The following is a 21,791-nucleotide window of genomic DNA, read 5'->3' as shown; positions in this document are numbered from 1 at the left end:
CTCATTATTTCCATTTTCTGTGTTCTATTTCCATTAATCTAGCTTCCCTGCCCCTCCTTAGCTTTTATCTTTGTTTTAGGGCAAATGTTGAACATTAGATCTCATATAATTGAATAATTTAAAGGAGTACAGTGTTCATAGGTGATAGTGGCAGTTTGTTGTATTGTGCCAGCTTATGTGTTGCTGTGATGCTGGAAGCTAGGCCACTGGTATTTAAAATACCAGTAGGATCACATGGTGAACAGGTTTCAGTGGAGCTTCCAGACTAAGATAGACTAGAAAGACCTGGTGAACTACTTCTGAAAAAAGTTGGCCAGTGAAAACCTTATAAATAGCAGTGGAGCATTGTCTGATACAGTGCTGGAAGATGGGCCTCTCAGATTGGAAGGCACTCAAAACACTATTGGAGATGAACTACCTCCTCAGCATTCAGTCGACCTTTATGACATGGATGATATAAAGCTTTTGAGTCCTTTGCTTATGTGGCATGACTCAAAATGAGAAGAAATAGCTGCAAACATCTATTAATCAGAATGTAAAATGTATGAAGTATGAATCTAGGAAAATTGGAAGTTGTAAAAAATGAAGTAGAATGCTTGAAGATCGATATCCTAGGTATTGTGAGCTGAAATGGACTGGTATTGGTCATGTGGAATCAGATAATCATGTAGTCTACTATACTGGGAGTGACAAAGAGGAATGACATCGCATTCATTGTCAAAAAGAACATTTCAAGATCTATCTTGAAAAAGTATAGCATTGTCAATGATAGGATAATATCCATACACCTATAAGGAACACCAATTAATTCTACTAATAATAAAATTTACACACTAACCACTATGCCAGAAATAAAGAAATTGAAGATTTTTTACAAACTTCTTCAGTCTGAAATTGATCAAACATGAAATCAAGATTTGGTAATTATTGGGGATTGTAGTGGAAAAGATGGAAACAGAAGAATTGGTAGTTGGAAAATAGGGCCTTGGTGATAGAAATGATACTAGAGATTGCATGATAGAATTTTACAAGACCAGTGACTTTTATTCCAAATACCTTTTCTCAGCAACATAAATAACGACTATACACATGTACGTGTACTCCTCAGAAGGAAGATTGGGCAGCTACTTCTATAGAGAGACCCAAGGAGGTGTTGCTGTGAGTTGAATCGACTTGACAGCAGTGAGTTTGGTTTTTTGGTTTATACACATTTACTTTGCTAGTTGGAATATAACATAGGAATGAAATTGACTACATCTGTAGAAAAAGATGTTGGAGAAGCTCATTATCACTAGTCAGAACAAGGTCAGGGGCCAACTGCAGAACCATCAATTGCTCATTCGCAAGTTCAAGTTGAAGCTGAAGAAAATGAAAACAAGTTCACAAGAGCCAAAATTCAACCTTGAGTATATCCCGTGTGAATTTAGAGACCATCTCAAGAATAGATTGGACACATTGAATGCTAGTGACCAAAGAATAGACAGTTGTGGGATGACATGAAGGATATCATACATGAAGAAAGCAAAAGATCATTAAAAAGACAGAAATGAAGAAAAGACCAAAATTGATGTTAGAAGAGACTCTGAAATTTGCTCTTGAGCATAGAGTAGCTAAAGGAAAAGGAAGAAATGAAGGAAAAGAGCTAAACAGAGAAAAATTCAAAGGGAAGCTGGAGAAGACAAACTAAAATATTATAATGAAATGCTCAAGGACCTGGAGATAGAAAATCAAAAGAGAAGAACACAGTTGGCATTTCTCAAGCTGAGAAAAACTTGAAGAATAATCCTAGCCTCAAGTTGCAGTTTTGATGGATTCTATGGACAAGATGGGAGCTCTGGTAGCATTCTACCTAAGGCACGTGACTGCTAACCAGAAGGCTGGTGGTTCAAACCCACCAGCCACTCCTCGGAAGGAAGATGGGACAATCTATTTCCATAGTGATAGTGCCTTAGAAACCCAAGGAGGTGTCACTGTGAGTTGGGTCCAACTTGACGGCACATAACAACAACAACATGGGCAAGATATTGAATGATGCAGAAAACATCAGAAGAAGATAGAAGGAATTGAATACACAGTAACTGTTGATGTTCAGCTGTTTCAGGAGGTAGCATATTACCAAGAACCAATGGTATTGAAGGACTAAGTCCAAGCTGCACTGAAGGCACTGGCAAAAAGCCTGTGGGAATTGACTGAATACCAACTGAGATGTTTCAACACATGGATGCTATACTGGAAGTGCTCACTTGTCTGTGGCAAGAAATTTGGAAGTCAGCTAGCTACCTGACTGGTAGCTCTTTGGAACTAGAGTATATCTATCCATATCTGTGCTCTTACCAAAGAAAGGTGATATAACGGAATGTGGAAATTATTGAGCAATATCATTAATACTACCCATAAGTGAAATTTTGCTGAAGATAATTAAAAAAACAGTTGCAGCAGTACATCAACAGGGAACTGCTAGAAATTCAAGCCTGATTCAGAGATGATGTGAAAGGAAGACTATCACTGCTGCTATCAGATGTATCTTGACTGATAGCAAATATTTATTTGTGTTTTATTGACTATGTAAAGGCATTTGACTGTGTGGATCAAAACAAATTAATAGGTAACATTGTGAAGAATGGGAATTCCAGAACTTGATTGTACTCATGAAGAACCTGTATATAGACCAAGAGGCAGACATTTGAGTAGAACAAGGGGATACTGCTTAGTTTATATTCAGGAAAGGTGTGTGTCATGGTTGTATCCTTTCATCATATTTACTCAGTCTGTATGCTGAGCGAATAATCTGAGAAGCTGGACTAAATGCAGAAGAATGTGACATCAGGATTGGAGGAAGACTTATTAGCAGCCTGAGATGTAGATACAACTTCGCTTGGTTAAAGTAAAGAAGACTTGAAGTAATTACTGATAAAGTTCAAAGACTAGAGCCTTCAGAATAGATTACATCTCAATATTAAAAAAGTAAAAATCCTCACACCTGAACCAATAAGCAGCATCATTATAAATGGAGAAAAAAGGTAGTTGTCAAGGATTTCATTTTACTTGGATTGGTAATCAATACCCATGGCAGCAACAGTAAGAAATTAAATGCCTATTGTACTAGGCAAATCTGCTGCAAAAGACCTCTTTAAAGTGTTAAATAGCAAAGATACCACTTTGACTACTATGACACATGCCTGACCCAAGCGATGGTATTTTCAGTAGCCTGTGCATGTGGACGGTGACTAAGAAAGACCAAAGAAGAATTGATGATTTTTAGTTTTGGTGTTGGTGAAGAATATTGAATATACTGTGAACTGGCAGAAAAACAAACATCTATGATGGAAGAAGTATAGCCAGAATGCTCCTTAAAAGAGAGGGAGGATAGTGATACTTCATGTCACATGCTTTGACATGTTATCAGGAGGGACCAGTCCCTGCTGAAAGACATAATACTTGATGAAGTAGAATGTCAGTGAAAAAGAAGACCCTCAACAAGATGAATTGACACAGTATCTGCAGCAGTGGGCTCAAACATAGCAATGAGTGTGAGGATGGTGAGGACCGAGAAGTGTTTTGTTATGTTGTACTTCGGATCACTATTGATCATAACCAACTCGACCCACCTAACAGATATAACATTATTTGGACTAAAGGTGACCACTGGGAGTGGCTTCTGTTCCAAGTTCAATGGTGGGTATGTAAGGTGATAGTCTAGTCTCTGTTGTTCCCAGAAATCTGGCCTTTTTTAGGTATCTGAGTTTTGTTCTACATTTTTCTGTCATTCTAATTGAGACCTTCCATTGTGTCCCTGGTCAGCCTGGCCAGTACTGGTAGTTAGACACTATCTGTGTATTTTGCATATTAGATCCTTATCAGTTATATGTCATTCCCAAATGTTTTTTCCCAGTCTGCATGTTGGTCCTTTTTACTCTTTCAATAAAATCTTTTGATGAACGTGTTTAACTTTTTTTTCATTGCAGAATACCTTTTCATTTATTTATTTTAATTATTCTGGTATAGACAAAGTTTACAGAGCCAATTCATTTTCCATACAACAATTCATACACATTTTGTTCCATGACGTTGATCACAATCCCCATAATTTAACAGCGCTCTTCTCACTTCTTCCTGTGGTTACCTTTTCCCTGTGTCCTTCTTTCCTCTGCATTCCTGCCCTCTGAGCTATCTGCCTGTGCAAATACTGCCCTTCTGGTCTCCCATGGTTGATTGTTCTAGGGAGTGTACCTACCTGGTGTAAATGTTAACCTTATATGTCTGTCTGTTATTTGGCTGGAAGCTATGAGAGTGAGTTCTATTCCAGGCCCAAAGAGTTACTTGGGGTACTTGGGGCCATAGTCTCAGATATTTCACCAGTCTTTTAGACCAGTAAGTCGTCTTTTTTATGATTTTGAGTTTTGTTCCACATTTTTCTCCCACTTTATCCAGGATCTTCTATTTTAATTCCTTTCCAGGTGATTGACAGTGGTAACCAAGTATCATCTAGTTCTTCTGGTCTCAGGGTCATGTAGATTGAGTTTCTCATGGTCCACTAGTCCCTTGGACTAATTGTTTTCATGGGTCTTCAGTTTTCTTCATTCTTCTTTGCTGTAGATGAGAAGAGACTAATTGTTGCCTCTTAGGTGGCCACTTGCAAGCTTTTCAGGCCCCAGTCACTACTCACCAAAATAGGAAAGTAGAACAGTGTTTTTTGTGCAGTATGTTATGCCAGTTGAGCTTGATGGTCCCCAAGAACATGGTACCAAGCCTTTGGGCCTTTGGTCCCAGTGACTCACTCCCTCAGGGTGTTTGCTGTGGCTAAGAAGTTATCCCAAAACTTTGCCCCATTAGCTCTATTATATATATGGTCTTTTAATTTTTTTTTTTTTTTAATATGATTTGGGTGAAAGTTTACAGAGCAAATTCATTTTCATACAGCAGTTCATACACATTTTGTTTCATGATATCGATTGCGATTCCCCAAAATGTAACAACTCTCTTCCTACTTCTTCCCTGTAGTTACCTCTTCCCTGTGTCCTTCTTTCCTATGCATTCCTGCCCCCTGAGCTATCTCTCTCTGCAAATACTGCCCTTCTGTTCTCCCATGATTGATTGTTCTAAGGAGTGTATCTACCTGATATAACTGTTCATCCTGTAGGCCTGTCTGTTGTTTGGCTGGAAGCTATGGGAGTAAGTTTAATTCCAGGCCTGAAGGGTAACTGGGGCCATAGTTTCGGGGGCCTCACCAAGCTCTGTCAGACCAATAAACCTGGAATATGGACATTCTTAGAGCACGTACCTGTGGAAATAACCATCTGCCAAACTTACATGTACTAATGGGTATATTCCCGTTTGCCTAGATGTACCTGATCACTCAACTTGTCTACCTATGTATCTATCTGTAGATTAATGTTTGCTATTACTTTCAGTTCAGCATTGTGTATGTCAAAGTGGTTATCTTTGTGTCTGTACCTCTTATGCACCTCTCTGTGTCTTCTTTTTCCCCTAGTGTTATTGTGTTGGTTACTAGCTCTTAGTATATTGCCTTTCCCTTCACCCAAATCAATGTAAGTATTTAACTTTTATGAAGTCCTGACTAACTTGTTTTCTGTTGCTTACGCATTCATTGTTTTATCTGATTAGCTATCATTGAAAAAAATTAGATCCCAAATATTTGCTCCTATATTTTCTTCTAAGAACCTTATGTTTTAGATTGAACATTTAGGTCTTTGATCCATTTTGAATTAATTTTTGTGTATGGTGTGAGGAATGGATCTTGTTTGAATTTGAACTCAGATATTTTGATCCAGAGCTTGTGCTTTTTAACTGTTACATCATCTTGTCTCTTAAAGGCAGTAAACAGAGTACCAGAAACCACATCTGTTGCTATTGAGTCAATTCTGACTCATAGCAACCCTATAGAACAGAGTAGAACTGCCCTATAGGTTTCCAAGGCTGCAGTCTTCACAAAAGCAGACTACTACATCTTTCTCCTGCAAGCCACTGGTGGGTTTGAACTGCCAATCTCACTGTTAGCAGCCAAGCACTTAACTGCTATACCACCATTATAGATGGAGCAGTGGTTATTAAATTGTATCCAGTGATGGCATGTAGTGTTTAACAATATGAGCTGACACTTAGTGTAACTTAACCATTTTGGTCAGGTATTGGTTTAAGTTCATTATATGTATCACTTGATTGAATCCTTATTGTGAGGTTACAGTTATAGTATTAACATCCCTAGGAGCTCTGGTAGCATAGTGCCTAAGGCACTTGACTGCTAACCAGAAGGCTGGCGGTTCAAACCCACCAGCCACTCCTTGGAAGGAAGGTTGGGCAATCTACTTCTACAGCGATACTGCCTCGGCAACCCAAGGAGGGGCCACTATGAGTCAGGGCCAACTCGACGGCACACAACAACAACATGCTGCAAAGAAAGCACAGAGAGAAGGTACTTACCCAAAATCACACAGCTTAAGAGGCAGAGCCAGGATTTGAACCTAGACAGCTTTGCTCTAGCATGCTTACTCATAACTGCTTAGCTATACTGCATATAAACAAACCCACTGCCATGGAGTCAGATCCAACTCATAACGACCCCTCCTTGGGTTTCAGAGGCGGTATCAGTATGGAAGTAGATTGCTTAACCTTCCTTCCGAGGAGTGGCTGGTGGGTTTGAACCCCCAGCCTTCTGGTTAGCAGTCAAATGCCTTAGGCACTACACTACCAGGGCTCCTATGCTACATATAACAATAGGTCCTTAATCTATACCTGTCAAGTGTCTGTCAGGAAGAAAGCATTCCAGAAGGATGGTGATAAGAAGGGGGACCATCTGCAAATTTCCTGGGTCTTAGTGGCTGATTCCTTGTTGTCTTTGACTCTATTGTAAATGGAAATAATAAAACCACCTATTCTCCCTCCCCATGGGACTATGGTCAGTATTGGTGACATCATAGAAGCCAGTACCTTCAGAAATTAAAAGGGTAGCTGCACTATCTATGGAATCTATACTAACCAGGGAAGAGCCCCATAACCTTCTGTTTTGTCCCATGCAGACAATCTATCAGAACTACCAACGCATCCGAATTCAGGAGAGTCCAGGCAAGGTGGCAGCCGGTCGGCTGCCCCGCTCTAAGGATGCCATTCTCCTTGCCGATCTGGTGGATAGCTGCAAACCAGGAGACGAGATAGTAAGTGATCATGAACAGGCTGGGAAGGAGCTAGATCTGTGAGGAAACGTATGAGTTTTTTTGACCAGGGGAATACAGGGGGCTTAGGTCTGGTAGCATAGTGCCTAAGGCACTTGACTGCTAACCAGAAGGCTGGCGGTTCAAACCCACCAGCCACTCCTCGGAAGGAAGATGGGGCAATCTACTTCCGTAGTGATGCTGCCTCGGAAACCCAAGGAGGGGTTGCTATGAGTCGGGTCCGACTCGATGGCACATAACAACAACAACAGGTCAGTCCTTGGACTTTTCCTTTTCATAAATGGATTGGCTGATTGGAGTGTTGGGTTTACAGATGGTTTTCACTTTTACAGCCATTACTCATCGTGGTGTGTGTAGTGTGGAGAACTTGGAATAGAAGAAGTGAAATGAAGCAGCACAGAGGTGGACTCTAGCTCCTGTTTCTAACTCCTTGGTCACTGATCACTTGCCCTTCCTTCCCTAGGAGCTAACTGGCATCTATCACAACAACTACGACGGCTCCCTCAACACTGCCCATGGCTTCCCTGTCTTTGCCACTGTCATCCTGGCCAACCATGTGGCTAAGAAAGACAATAAAGTGGCTGTAGGGGAACTGACTGATGAGGATGTGAAAATGATCACCAGCCTTTCCAGGGATCAGCAGATTGGAGAGAAGGCAAGTGGAAGTTAGACCAGGGCTGGCTGCTAAGCTCCTGGGAGGAAGCAAGGGGGCTCCTTGGGGTTGTTATGGGTGCTGGATTGCTACCCCTAGTGCCTCAGCCTTGGAAACTATGCTCCCTTCTTATTCATGTGATTGTCAGTGTGCATCTCAGTAACCTTGCCTTGATAGGGAGGCACTGTGCTATAAGGAAAGAGAGCATAAACTTTGGAATCAGAGATTGACAACTCCAGTCCTAGCCTTGCCACGTTCTAGCCAGGTTGTTGGATAACTTGGATGACTTCGCTGAGCCAGTGTCCTCTGGGAGAAAAGTAACCTGGTTATTGTTACAGCATAGGAATAGAGCTTCCTTTTTTATTCATCTAATCATGTTGAGCACAGGCTTGTGCTTGAAATGAAGGTGGAACAGTAGGAATAACTCGTGAGTAATGTACTCCCTTGTATCTAACTCCTACCAACAGTAATTTCTTCAGTAAGAAAGCTGCCCAAATGTTGTGGTTTTTTAATGTCATTTTCATTGAATGTTTGGGAGATGGAGGTTTACATTGCAGGGACACAAATTATTTAAGTTTAATGTTAAATTTGTATTCCTTTTCACTGGAATTTCTACTCCTTAAGCTCCAACCTGCTCCCGGGTTGCTAAATGTGATTGTCAAGGTCACTCTTTTCCCCTCTCCTCTCCTTTTCCTTCTTTCCCCATTCTTCCCAAACTCTTTAGTTCCTGTTCAGTGCTTTTTCCTGTTCAGTTTTTAATGTTGAGCAGTGCCTCTATTCTTCTGCTCCCCTGGAGCCTGGTCCTCAGGGCAACTTAACATTTAATATCTCAATTGGCTTGTTTAGCCTACTGGATCGTTTCCCTCTGAGGTGATAAACTCCCCGAGTACAGGGGCTGAGTCTGGGTTGTTCACCTCTGTCCCCAGATCCTGGCAGAGGAAATACTTGAAGGAGTGAAAGGTTGAGTGATGAGGACAAGGCTTCTGAAACCCACCCTCCTGTGAAGCACCCAAAGCCTCTCCCTCGTAGTTCCCCTTTAGCACAGCTGGGAGTCCCCTTTTTTGTTCCGCCAACAGTCTTTGCTCTCACTTGCCGGGTTTTAACTTTTGTCTGCATAGCTGCTTCATGTTCCTGCACGTGCATAGTTTATTCTGTTCCTTTCTCTACTCCTTGAGGCATCTTTTCAAAGTAGTCAGTGTAGTTATGACTCTCTTATCAAAATGTGCTGTGCTTCTGTGCACTGTGAGAAGTGGCTGCACCATCAGAGACAATGACTGACTACTCTGCTTATGTGTCAGTGTGGCCCAGACTTAAGATAACAGAGATCCCCATTCCCATTGGCTCTCCTTCCCTTTCTCAGATCTTTGCCAGTATTGCTCCTTCCATCTATGGGCATGAAGACATCAAGAGAGGCCTGGCTCTGGCTCTGTTTGGAGGAGAGGCCAAAAACCCAGGTGAGCAGCAGCATACACCACCCTCCTGTCCTCTGCAGGGACTTTGGTATGTTTTGGGTAGCCAGTATTCTAGTTGATGAACTAGGCAGGACTCTATAATCAAACTGCGGGTCTCTGGGGAGAAATAAAATATTAAAAGATGGCTAGAGAATTTGTGATTACTTCATCACAGGAGAAAATAGTGCACAGAGCCATAGCACCTTAGGTGCTGTAGGGTTGTAGCAGTCCACACTGTCCTCCTTTGTGATTAAATTCTTTGTTCTCTTTTATTTAAATTTTTTAAAAAATCTTTTAAAAAATTAAACTACAAAAATAATACATGAATATGTATTTATGTTAATATTATATCCTTTTTTATAAAATACTTAGAAATCACAATACAAAGCTCAAATCTCCACTGACTACGATTTCTAACCCTTGGCTAGGCAGTCTATTTTAGCAGGCTGGTATATTTACTTCTAGCCTTTACATAGGCATTTACATGTACTTCCTCATATATGCATATATACTTATATACTTCCTCATATATACTTCCTCATATGCAGAGGTTTTCCATAACACGTTGTTAGATGCCGTCAAGTCAGTTTCAACAGAATGAAACACTGCCCAGTCCTGTACCATCTCACATGTTATTTAAAAATCTATTATTTCCTATATGTGTGTCTAAGTGATATCACTATACATAGTATGATCCAGCTTACTTTTCTCCATTTAATAACATGTCTTTGATATCTTTTTGTGTTAGTGTACACTGAACAATTTCATTCTTTTAAATTGCCGTATGATAATCTGTATGTATAGGCATACCTCAGAGGTTTTAGGAGGTTTGGTTCTAGACCACTGTAGTAAAGCAAGTCACACAATTTTTTGTTTCCCAGTGCATATAAAAGTTATGTTTTCATTATACTGTACTCTATTAAGGCGCTTCGATGGCAGTATAGTTAAAGCTTTGGGCTACTACTAAGCAGAAGGTCAGTGGTTCAAACCTACCAGCTGCTCTGTGGGAGAAAGATGAGGCAGTCTGCTTCTGAAAAGATTTCCAGCCTTAGAAACCCTATGGGGCAGTTCTACTCTGTCCCATAGGGTCACCAAGAGTCAGAATTGATTTGGTGGTAGTGGGTGGTTTGTCTACTAAATGTGTAATAGCATTAAGAAAAAGATTGACATATTTGAAAATTACCAGAAATGACAGAGACACAAAGTGAGCACATGCTATTGGAAAAGTGGCACTGATAGACTTTCTTGATGCAGAGTTGCCACAAATGTTCAATTTGGGGGTGTGTGGGGGAATTATCTGTGAAGCACAATAAAACAAGATGTGTGTATTATTTGTTTAGCTATCCTTTTACTCAGGACATTTAAATTGTTTCCAGGTTTTCACATTTACAATGAATGTTTTTATACATGCTTCCTTGTGTACCTATGCAAATGTTCCTCTGGGGTAAGTACTCAGGAGTGGGATTGCTAGTCACAGGAGTGTATGTCTCTTTCTAGAGAGAATATCCTTTTGCCATTCCTAATACCATTCTGGTAGCATAGTGGCTAAGGCACTTGCCTGCTAACCAGACGGCTGGCGGTTCAAACCCACCAGCCACTCCTCGGAAGGAAGGTTGGGCAATCCTACTTCCGTAGTGATACTGCCTCGGAAACCCAAGGCGGGGTCGCTATGAGTCGGGGCCGACTCGACGGCACGTAACAACAACAACAACAATACCATTCTGTACCCCTCATCTCCCTTTCTTCCTATTCCCTAACCTTCTATCCCTGTCTCCCCTAGGTGGTAAGCACAAGGTGCGAGGTGATATCAATGTGCTACTGTGTGGAGATCCTGGCACAGCTAAGTCTCAGTTCCTCAAATATATTGAGAAAGTCTCAAGCCGAGCCATCTTCACCACTGGCCAGGGGGCTTCAGCAGTAGGCCTCACAGCATATGTTCAGCGGCATCCTGTCAGCAGGGAATGGACCTTAGAAGCTGGAGCCCTGGTTCTGGCTGACCGAGGAGTGTGTCTCATTGATGAGTTTGACAAGGTGTGTGTTGGGGCCACATAGGTTTGTAGGATTCGAGGTGTGTTGGCTTAGCCCTCAGTGGCAGTCTGTTAATTGAGAATGTTGGGGCAAGGTGTAGTAGAGGCGAGGGTCAGGCTAACAGGGAGGCATTTGAATCTCTTGCAGATGAATGACCAGGACAGAACCAGCATCCATGAGGCTATGGAACAACAAAGCATCTCCATTTCAAAGGCTGGTATTGTCACCTCCCTGCAGGCTCGCTGCACCGTCATTGCTGCTGCCAACCCCATAGGTATACCAGGCAGTGTGGGGGGCAGAGGGGTTTGGGGATGTACAGTGGGAGAAAAACCTGCATGAACCAGGAGCCTCCCATTCCAATTACCAAAGATGGGGACATCTAGGTGCAAATCTGAGAAAGGAGTTCATCTAAACAAAATGCTCCCTCCCTCTTATTCTTGCCAGAGGAGGAAAAAATGGAAGTAGGACTTGGGACACCTAGGTTTTGGTTGGAGCCATGTTCTCAGAACTTCTATATTTTTCTTAGAACACATGGAAGAATTTCAGTGAAGCTGAGTTGGTGGTTCCTCTCAACCAGGAAATGATTTCATGAGCCCAAGAGCCATGGGAAACAGCTTTCTGGCTAAAGGCAATTTCAGGACTGAATTATGCCAGCCCCCCCCCCCCGAACACCCTCCCCCAAGTATGTGTTGTAACCTGTATGCCTGTGGTTATAATCACATTGGGGAATGGGGTTATCTTTATTATGTTAATGAGACAGAATTAGTGTTGCATGTATCTTGAGTCAGTCTCCTTTGAGATATGAAAGAAATTAAATGCAAGTTAGAAACAAATGGTGCAAGAGAGATGCTAAGCCATGTAAAGCTTGCCAAGGAGAAGCTCAGAAGAGAGGCAACAGAGAAAAAGCCTTACCCTAGTTTAGTTTGGCCTCCTAAACTGAGAAAATAAATTTCTGTTTCTTAAAGCCACCTATTTGAGGTATTTCTGTTATATAGCAGCACTAGATAATTAAGACACCAGGTAAATGCTAAGAGGAAGCATCTTTTGGTCTCTTGTCCAGAATCCCTTTTGTTAGCATAGCAAGTATTGAGTATCCCTTATGCCTCTTTTCCTCTTACAATCCCCTTACTCCTTCTGGCATTGACACTTCCTGGGGTTAGGAAGAACTTCCTGAAGGTTAAGAAAAAGAAGAAATCCAGCAGGGAGCTCCAAGGAGTTCTGATAGAGAGGTACCTTTGTATTACAGGAGGGCGCTACGATCCCTCCCTCACCTTCTCAGAAAACGTGGACCTCACGGAGCCCATCATCTCACGCTTCGACATCCTGTGTGTGGTGAGGGACATAGTGGATCCAGTCCAGGTACACAACTCCCATGTCCTGGGGGTTCCCTGCAGTCAGTTCCAGGGGCCTTGAGTGAGATTTGAACCATGTAGTATGTCAGGACTTTTGGGCACAGAGAAAGGGGCTGCTAAGCACAGACCTGTAGTCTATTGTTTTTAGCTTTGTTACTTTCTTGTGTCTCTTCTCAGGTCTGAAAGTCATCTTTGATTTCTCTTTCCTTCACCAGCACCCCTCCTTGGGGCTCCTACTGATTATAATCTAATATGAAGTCTTCTTGGTCCTACCTCCAAATTATTTCCTGAATCCAACTGCTGTTCACTAGTTCTCTACTCCAACCAAAGTCCAGATTTCTCTTATCTCTTACCTGAAGGACTGCAGTCATTGGACAATTGATCCCCTGGCTTCCACTTTTACACCCAATTTGGCCATCCTCTGGTTAGAAGACAGTGCCATCTCTTGAAGGCATAAATCAAATTATGCCACTTCTTAAAAAGCTGCTAGTAGCTTTTCATTATAATGAGAGTAGAATCCAAAGTCCTCACCTCGGCCTGCAAGGCCCTGTGTGATCTGTTCATGGCCTGTCATTAACTGCTTACCTGTTCCCTTCCCTTCATCTGTACGTGTTAATCTCTTTCCCTAAAACATACCAGGTCTTGGAGCTTAACCTGACTGTCTTCTCATCATTCTTAGCTTTGTCTGACAAGTTAGCTAACATGGTTTCCTCAGGCCCTCTATCCCATTGTGCGTGTTACTTCTATAATTAATTAATTATTTTTTCCTCCATTTATTTTGTTTTTTCCCATGGGTCAACGCCTTTTTTTTCCCCCAGTGTTCCCTCCCCTCCCCTCCGACCCCTGGTAACCAACAGAGAAAGTTTCCCTCCATATATAAACCTTTCCTTGACACTCCACAGCAACAAACTAGTACTATATTTGTCCTTCTGTGAATGACTTATGTCACTCAGCGTAATGTCCTCCAAGTTCATCCATATTATGCAGTGTTTTACAGACTCCACATTATTCTTTAGTGCTGAATAGCATTCCTTTGTGTGTATGTACCATAATCTAGTCATCTACTCTTCCACTGATGGGCACATAAGTTGTTTCCATCTTTTTGCTATTGTAAATAGTGCTGCGATGAATATGGGTGTACATATATCTGTTCCTGGCCTGGCTTTCTAGGATATATACCTAGTATTGGGATTGCTGGGTCAAGTGGTATCTCCAATTCCAGCTTTCTAAGGAATCACCATATTGCTTTCCACAGTGGTTGTATCACTTCACAGTCCTACCAGCAGTGTATGAGAGTCCCAATCTCTCCACATCCGTGCCAGCATTTGTTAATTTTCTGTCTTGTTCAACCTTGCCGTAAGTGCTGGAGTGAGATGGTATCTCGTTGTTTTGATTTGCATCTCTCTGATGGCAAATGATCATGAGCATCTCTTCATGTATTAGTTGGCCACCTGATTATCCTCCTCGGTGAAGTGTTAGTCCAGGGACCTTGCAGTCAGTTCCAGGGACTTCTGCCAATTTTTCAGTTGGATTGTTAATTCCTTTGGTGTTGAGGCGTTGGAGTTTTCTATAAATCTTAGAGATAAGTCCTTTGCCAGATATGTAATTATCAACAAGTTTGTATTTGTTGCTGTCATTTTTGTTACGCTTTTTCATGGTGTTGATTTCTTTCTTCGATATAATTTTCTGTGCTGTGCTCTTTTTGTTTATGAATTGTGTTATCACTTCCTTCGTTGCTGTTGTTTTAGTATTTGCTAAATATTTGTGCTGGTCCTCTTCTATTTCTATGTGAAGTTTTATCGTGTTTTTTTGACGTTACCTTGTGATTTATAATTTCCTTCCCTAGTTTAAAAAATCCATTCTATCCTGTAGTTGTCTTGACTTCTCTACCATTTAGAAGTTCTGTAACTATGCAGTTTTTTTCCTCTTTTTGGTTTGTAGTTGTCCTTGTTTGTCAATTGATGACTGGTTCCCTGTTTACAGTCTTACAGGCTTATTTATTTTGGATACTTCTATGACTGGGTTGGTTTCTGGATTTTGTCATTATGTGTATTAATGATCAGTTGTTGTTTGCTGTTAATGGTTCTCTGTCCAAAGGACTCTGTTTAGCATCTCTTGTAAGGTTGGTCTGCTTTTAACAAAATCCCTTAATTTCTGCTTCTCTGGAAATATCCTAATTTCACCATCATATTTGAGGCACAGTTTTGCTGGGTACATAATTCTTGATTGGAAATCTTTCTCTTTCAGGGTTTTATATATACCATCCCATTGTCTTCTTGCCTGCATGTTTTCTGCTGAGAAATCCAAGCTTAGTCTTATTGGTTGCCCCTTGTAGTTAACTTTTCGTCCGTGTTGCCTTCAGGGTTTTTTCTTTGTCTTTGGTTTTGGTGAGTTTGATGATGATGTCTTGGTGATTTTCTTTTGGAGTCTATCCTGTCTGGGGTTCATTGGACTTCTTTAATGCATATATTCTCATCTTTCATCATACCAGGAAAGTTTTCTTCCAACAAATCATTGACCGTTTTTTCTGTGGTTTTGTTTGTTTGTTCCTATTCTGGAATTCTGATTACACGTAGGTTATTACTTTTGATGGTATCCCACATGAACCTTAGGCTTTCTTCATTTTGTTTTGATCTTTTTTCTGATTGATCACTTTCTAAAGAAGTATTGAGGTATTTGCCTTCAGTCTCACTAATTCTGTTTTCCATTGATTCAGTTCTACTCCTTTGCCCATTCAATGTCTCTTCTATTTCTGAAAATTTAGTATTAATTTTCTGGATTTCTATGTGTAGATTTTGTATTATTTATTTTGTCGTTTTATTTTGTATTGTCTTTTGAAATTGTTGTAGGTTTTTGTCTGTGTTTTCCTCAGTTTTGTCAGTGTTTTCCTTGATCTGTGTTTCCATTTGTTGAAGATACCTATATATAATTCTTTTGAATTCCTTATCAGGGAATTCCAATGCTGCATCTTACTCAGGGATGTGTTTGGGGTCTATATCCTGGTCCCTTGTTTCTCTTGCTTTATATGGCTTCTTTGTGTGGACTTTGGTGCTCTGTTGTCTCCTAGGCATTGTGAGGTTTTTGTGTTTGCATTTCATTGATGATTGTATGTTGGAGTGACTTGCCCATGATTTTCCTTTTCTTCATTTTGTTTGGATGTTAAGCAGGGTACTGTGCTGTGCTCTTCTGTTTGCTAGTTGGCAGCACTTACACGCTCACCACTTGTCTCCTTTCTCACTCACTGTCAGCCTCCCATATATCCCTGTCATCCTTGGCAAACAGAGCCTATTCTTAGGTCCCTGGAATCTGAATGAGAATGCTGTCACTTTAAAATCCAAAAAAATGTGTTTATCTTCTTGTCCCTCACCAGAAAGTAAGCTCTGTGAGGACTCTCTCATGTTTACCATTATATTCCTAGTACCTAACACTGTACCTGAAACCTAGTAGGTGTAGGATCTATGCTATTGAGAAAATGTCATTCTCATAGGACATACAGGTTTTGATTTCATCCACCAAGCCAAGTCACTGAGACTTACCTTACAGCCTGACCTCTGGTCTCATTTCTCAGGACGAGATGCTGGCTCGCTTTGTGGTAGGCAGCCATGTCAGACACCACCCAAGCAATAAGGAAGAGGAGGGGCTGGTTAATGGCAATGCCACAGAGCCTGCCATGCCCAACACATACGGAGTGGAGCCTCTACCCCAGGAGGTCCTGAAGAAGTACATCATCTATGCCAAGGAGAAGGTCCACCCAAAGCTCAACCAGATGGATCAGGACAAGGTGGCCAAGATGTATAGTGATCTGAGGAAAGAATCTATGGTGAGAGCATCAGAGATGGAGCCTGGATGGGTGGGCAGAGTGGAATATAGGGACCTATGTGTTGGTGGTAGATGGTCAGTCAGTCCAAAGGAGGAAGGCATAAAAACAGGGTACTTGTGTACCTTACCATTTTATTTTAGGTAAAATTAAATGCACATTCATTTGTCTTGTCATAGGAACAAGACCTTTTGAGTGTTGGTCCATTGATTAAGTCCCACATTGACTTTGCATAAATCTCACCAAAATGAACACATTGTCTGGTTGGATTTGACAGTAGAATGAGAATTAAAAGCCACCTTGCAAGCAACTGGAATGTAGAGTTCTTGCAGATTTGTGTGTCTCACTCACTTTACCCACCTCACCTACATCTGATCTGACAACTTTTTTTTTTTTGCCTTTTAACTATCTTTTTAGAGCATTTGGCTTAATTTTCATAGAAATAACAACAGCTTTTCTTTTAGTTACCTGAGAATAATAACAGTTGGCAGCAAGTATAACAAAAAATGTACAAGCACTATAGTGAGAAGCCATAAGTAGTATGCAGCATCCCCTGGGCATCATCACCTTCAAGCTGCTAAGAGTGCCATTTCTTTTTTCCTTTTTTCCCTTTCCTACCTGAGTAAGACCTGACAGTGTCCTTCTCTTTAGGCAACAGGCAGTATCCCCATTACGGTGCGGCATATTGAGTCTATGATCCGCATGGCAGAGGCCCATGCACGTATCCATCTGCGGGACTACGTGATAGAGGATGATGTCAACATGGCCATTCGTGTGATGCTGGAGAGCTTCATCGACACACAAAAGTTCAGTGTCATGCGTAGCATGCGTAAGGTGGGTATGAGTGAGGCTTAGGGCCCTTTGGAACATGGCATGAATCCTATGCTTTACCGTATTACCTGCAGGCAGTGGCTTCCTGGTCTGGCTGCTCTGAGCAGGAGGTGAGGGAAAGTGTGGTCAAAGTGGGGAGCTGGTCATCCTATAGTAGCTTCGATGGTCTTGGGAGTGAGCAGTGTCATCTAACTTTTGCTTTTTTTGCTCTGCAGACTTTTGCCCGTTATCTTTCATTCCGGCGTGATAACAATGAACTGTTACTCTTCATATTGAAGCAGTTAGTGGCAGAACAGGTGACATATCAACGCAACCGCTTTGGGGCCCAGCAGGACACTATTGAAGTGCCTGAAAAGGATTTGGTGGACAAGGTATGGACATGCAGGGGAGTTAAGAGTCAGGGCTGGAAACCTTGGGTGTTGCCAGAGTCATCTTTAGGGACTTGACCACAGTGGTGGAAGAGGTTCTTGTTCTATCATGCAGTAACTGTGGGATCTTGGTTGATCACCATATGTTGAGTACTTACAGTGTGCTGAGCTCTCACTGAATGAACTGATAATCTTGGCATCAACTGAATGAGGTTGATCCTGTTACTATCATCCCCATTTTACAAAGGAGGAAACAGGTACAGAGTAAGTCTGTAATGGCATGGCTTGTCTTCTTCCCCCATAGATGAGAGGAGCTGGATATGGGTTAAAAAGGTTATCTGATAGTTACAACTATCAGTCATCATTGTCCAAGTTCACACAGTAACTGGAAGAGCTAAAATTTGAACCCATATCATCTAGGTGCAGGCCCTTAATTCTCTCTGTATCTGGCTTTTTTCCCCCTATAAAGTGGAGATGATCATTCTTATGTTGCATATGATGATACAATGCTTTGTATAAATACTGGAGATCATTATTACCATCACTATCAACTTACTTGACATTTTTATCTTTTTAGGCTCGTCAGATCAACATCCACAACCTCTCAGCATTTTATGACAGTGAACTCTTTAGGATGAACAAGTTCAGCCATGACCTGAAACGGAAAATGATCCTTCAGCAATTCTAGGGCCCTAGGCCATCAGGGTTAACTTACTGTACCTTCCGGTTTGAGAAGGCAGAATTGAGTGGTCAGTAACTTTGTGCTTTCTAAGCCCAACACCAGCCCTCTGTGGACTTGGAGATATGGTCAGGCAGGGTTTGGAGTTGAATCACCTGGCTTTGCCCACAGACTCCTGGCTAAGGCTATGACTTAGAATCATAGTATTTGTTTCTTTTGCTCCATTTTATGCTTCTCTTGCCTTCTCAGGTGAACACATTTTTCCGTGTTTCTTCTTCAGCTGCACAAGAGCCCATCACTTAAAAGTGGTTTGTCTCTGCTTAGTAGCTTCGATCAGAATTATTTGTGTTCAGGATACCCATGATAGAAAGTATGATGTACTCGGGCAAGATACGTCTCAAGTGACTGAGTGTGTAAGGGTGTTTAGAGAACTGTTGCCCTCTTGGCATGGATTCCATGTGCAGGCTGCTTCTGCCACCTTTTACCTGAGAGCAGGTTAAAGGTATATGTAATCTTCTTCCATACTCTGTTGGGAAGGTTTCTCTAAGCTACGGTAAGTAGAGAACATGTAGGCTATGTACAGGAGAGACCAGGACCCTGTCGATGGTCAGTTTCTGTCTGTAATGGCATGGCTTGTCTTCTTCCCCCATAGATGAGAGGAGCTGGATATGGATTAAAAAGGTTATCTGATAGTTAACAAGTATCTGTCAACATTGCTATGTTCATCAGTGTTCTACCCGTTTTATCTGTACATTCAGTTTTTTTCTGTAGTTTTAATTTTTAATAAAGTTGAATAATATCCAAGTACTGTCATCTGTTGGTCTCAATTTTAATATTATACCCCAGGTTTCCCTGGACTTCTTGGAAGAATTTTTCCCTCTTCTGCCTTTGGAGGTAGCTCAGGCAGAAGAATTATTTTGTCTGTGGATCTGGAGAGAACTGTTAAAGCTCTGTAGGCACTCGGCTATCTATATACTACCTGCAGGGAACCCATGGAAGTCTGAGAATAGACTTTGGAGGTAATCTGGCCCAACCTCCTCATGGAGGAATACTGTTACTGTTAAAAAAAAAAAAAAAAAAATGTTGCTATCTAGCCTTTAAATACAAAATTATGATTTGCTGCCTTGGGAATTGTTGGATATCTATAATTCTTAGCAAAAGTGTTCTTATCTTGAGATTTAGCTTTAATGTCTTGTGGCTTCTATCCTGTAATCGAAGTTTTACCTTCTAGAACCTTCCAAGATGAATCTTTCATATGAAAGCCTAGCAGATACTTGATAACTAGTATGTCTGATTACCTCATTCAATTCCTTCCACAAACACATGAGGGCCCAGCCCTGGGAACAACAGATGAACAAAGCAGAAACAGTTTCTGCTCTTTTGAAGTCTGCAGAGAAAGAGAGAGAGTGTGTATGTGTGTGTGTGTGTGTGTGTGTTTATCAATATCATTAACAACCAAAAAAAAAGGCCAAACTCAACTGCCCTCAAGTTGGATCCAACTCACAGCGACCTCTCCTTGGGTTTCCAAGGCGGTATCACTACAGAAGTAGACTTCCCAATCTTCCTTCTGAGAAATGGCTGGTGGGTTTGAATAGCCAGCCTTCTGGTTAGCAGACAAAGCCTTAGGCACTACAACACCAGTGCTCCCTATCAGTATCATTAGGTGACTTAATCAGCAGAGAAGAAAGAAACCCCTGTAAGTTGTGCTGTGAAGAAAAGGAAAAGGAGCTACAAAGGAAGCAATCAAATGTTGTAAAATAAAATTGAGGAGGGGGATTACTTGAAGGAAGTCTTATCTGAGGAGGTGATGTTTAACTCTGAATAATGAGTTAACTACAAAGAGGCTGAAGCACAGGCAGAATGGCAGGCACTCAAGTTAGGCAGGAAGCAGACTGGGCAAGGCTTGTAGGGGGTAGTAATGTTTGGCCATTAGACTTAACTGCATTGTAGGAAGTGTTGAGAGTTGTAAGTAGGAGAATAATACCACATGATCTAACAGGAAGATAGATCTGGCTGCTGTGTAAACTTGATGGGAGAAAAGTAAAATTCAAGGCTGTGGCAGCGGTCTAGAAAGGAACTAGAGTGATGTCAATGGAGATAGAAAAAGTGGGAAAAAAAAAAAAACATGGATTGCCATGTTTCTGGCTTGAGAAATAATTAAAATTTAAGTGAGGAAAACCAGAAGCTTTGGTTTAAACATGTTGGGTAGAAATGCCTTTAGACATCCAAGTAGAAATGTTAACTTAGCAGTTAGATTTCAGTCTGAACTACTGAGCAGAAGTTTGGACATGAGCTGCAGTAATCTGGCAGCTGTCACTATGGGACTTTGTATAACCCCCAAGCAGAGCACATAGGGAAAAGTGATCACTGAAGGAGACTTGAGTGCCCATCATTTGAACCAGCAAAGAAAAAAGTGGGCAAAGAGTAAGAGGTGGAACTTAGAGGTATTGTATATGGGAGTCAGGAGAAAATTTTCCAGAAGGTTGAGGTCTACTGGAGCCACTAGCTGAAAAGTCATAAAATGACAAAAACCTATTCATTGTGCTCTGTTTTTGTTAAGTTGAAGATGCCATCGATTATAAGGTACACCATTATTTTATATGCTATTAAGGAAAAATTGCTAAATGGAAATTCTCATTGCACTACTAAAGGAAGTACAAATTGGCACCATGATTTTGGAAATGAATTTCATCATAAAGTTGAAATGTGCATATCCTTCCTAAGTGTATACCCAAAAGCAAAAAAAAAAAAAAAAAAATGTAATGTTTATAATGATACCATCAATGTAAGACATCCCAATATAGAGATGGGGGGGGAAATTTAATGTGCATTTTAAACCAAAATGTATATGTGGTGATACGGAGAATATTGGTAATCTTGATAAGCAGTTTCAATGCAATGTGGTAAGGTGGAAGCTAGACTTGAGTAGAATAAGGAAGAAGTAAGAAAGTAGACAATGATACATATAGAAAACCCAAGAAAGGAGGCATTGAAATGGAACAGGTGACAAAGTGTATAGGACTAAACCCAAAAACCAACCTTGTTGCTACTGAATCCATTCTAACTCACAGCGCCTCTGTAGGACTGAGTAGAACTGCCCCACAGGGTTCCCAAGGCTGTAATCTTTATGGAAGCAGACTGCCACATCTTTCCCAGAGTGGCTAGTGGGCTCCAACCACCACCCTTCCAGTTAGCGACCAAGCATTTAACCACTAAACCACCAGGGCTCCTTATATAGGATGGCTTACATAGGCCTTACATAGGGAAGGCTTTTTCATTGGTATTTAAGATTATGAGCAATTCATTTTTTTATTCTAAAAGAATAATCTGAAAGATCCTTGTGAGTGAAAAAATAGCATGCAAAATGATATGATACCACATATATAAAACTTTTAAATATGGGACTGTATTGTTTGTGTGTGT

The 21,791-nt window shown here is 41.1% G+C and overlaps 1 protein-coding gene across 1 annotated transcript in view; it reads left to right on the top strand.

Moving 5' to 3' along the window:
• The window catches only part of MCM2 (minichromosome maintenance complex component 2), a 30,011-nt gene extending 11,634 nt beyond the window's left edge, over positions 1–18,377 (top strand). The window contains 10 exon segments of the mRNA XM_042782578.1: positions 7,038–7,172; positions 7,654–7,845; positions 9,203–9,296; positions 11,074–11,324; positions 11,469–11,595; positions 12,568–12,680; positions 16,242–16,493; positions 17,142–17,324; positions 17,537–17,692; positions 18,267–18,377. Of these exon segments, the coding sequence (XP_042638512.1) occupies positions 7,038–7,172; positions 7,654–7,845; positions 9,203–9,296; positions 11,074–11,324; positions 11,469–11,595; positions 12,568–12,680; positions 16,242–16,493; positions 17,142–17,324; positions 17,537–17,692; positions 18,267–18,377 (1,614 nt within the window).
• Positions 18,378–21,791: the final 3,414 nt, after the last annotated feature.

The sequence above is a fragment of the Orycteropus afer genome, unplaced genomic scaffold, assembly GCF_000298275.1.
Source record: "Orycteropus afer afer isolate SDZICR_OR568_19922 unplaced genomic scaffold, OryAfe1.0 scaffold00377, whole genome shotgun sequence".
Taxonomy (NCBI): Eukaryota; Metazoa; Chordata; class Mammalia; order Tubulidentata; family Orycteropodidae; genus Orycteropus; species Orycteropus afer.
The sequence above is the reverse complement of the archived record's forward strand: the minus strand, read 5'-3'. Positions and strand labels throughout refer to the sequence as shown.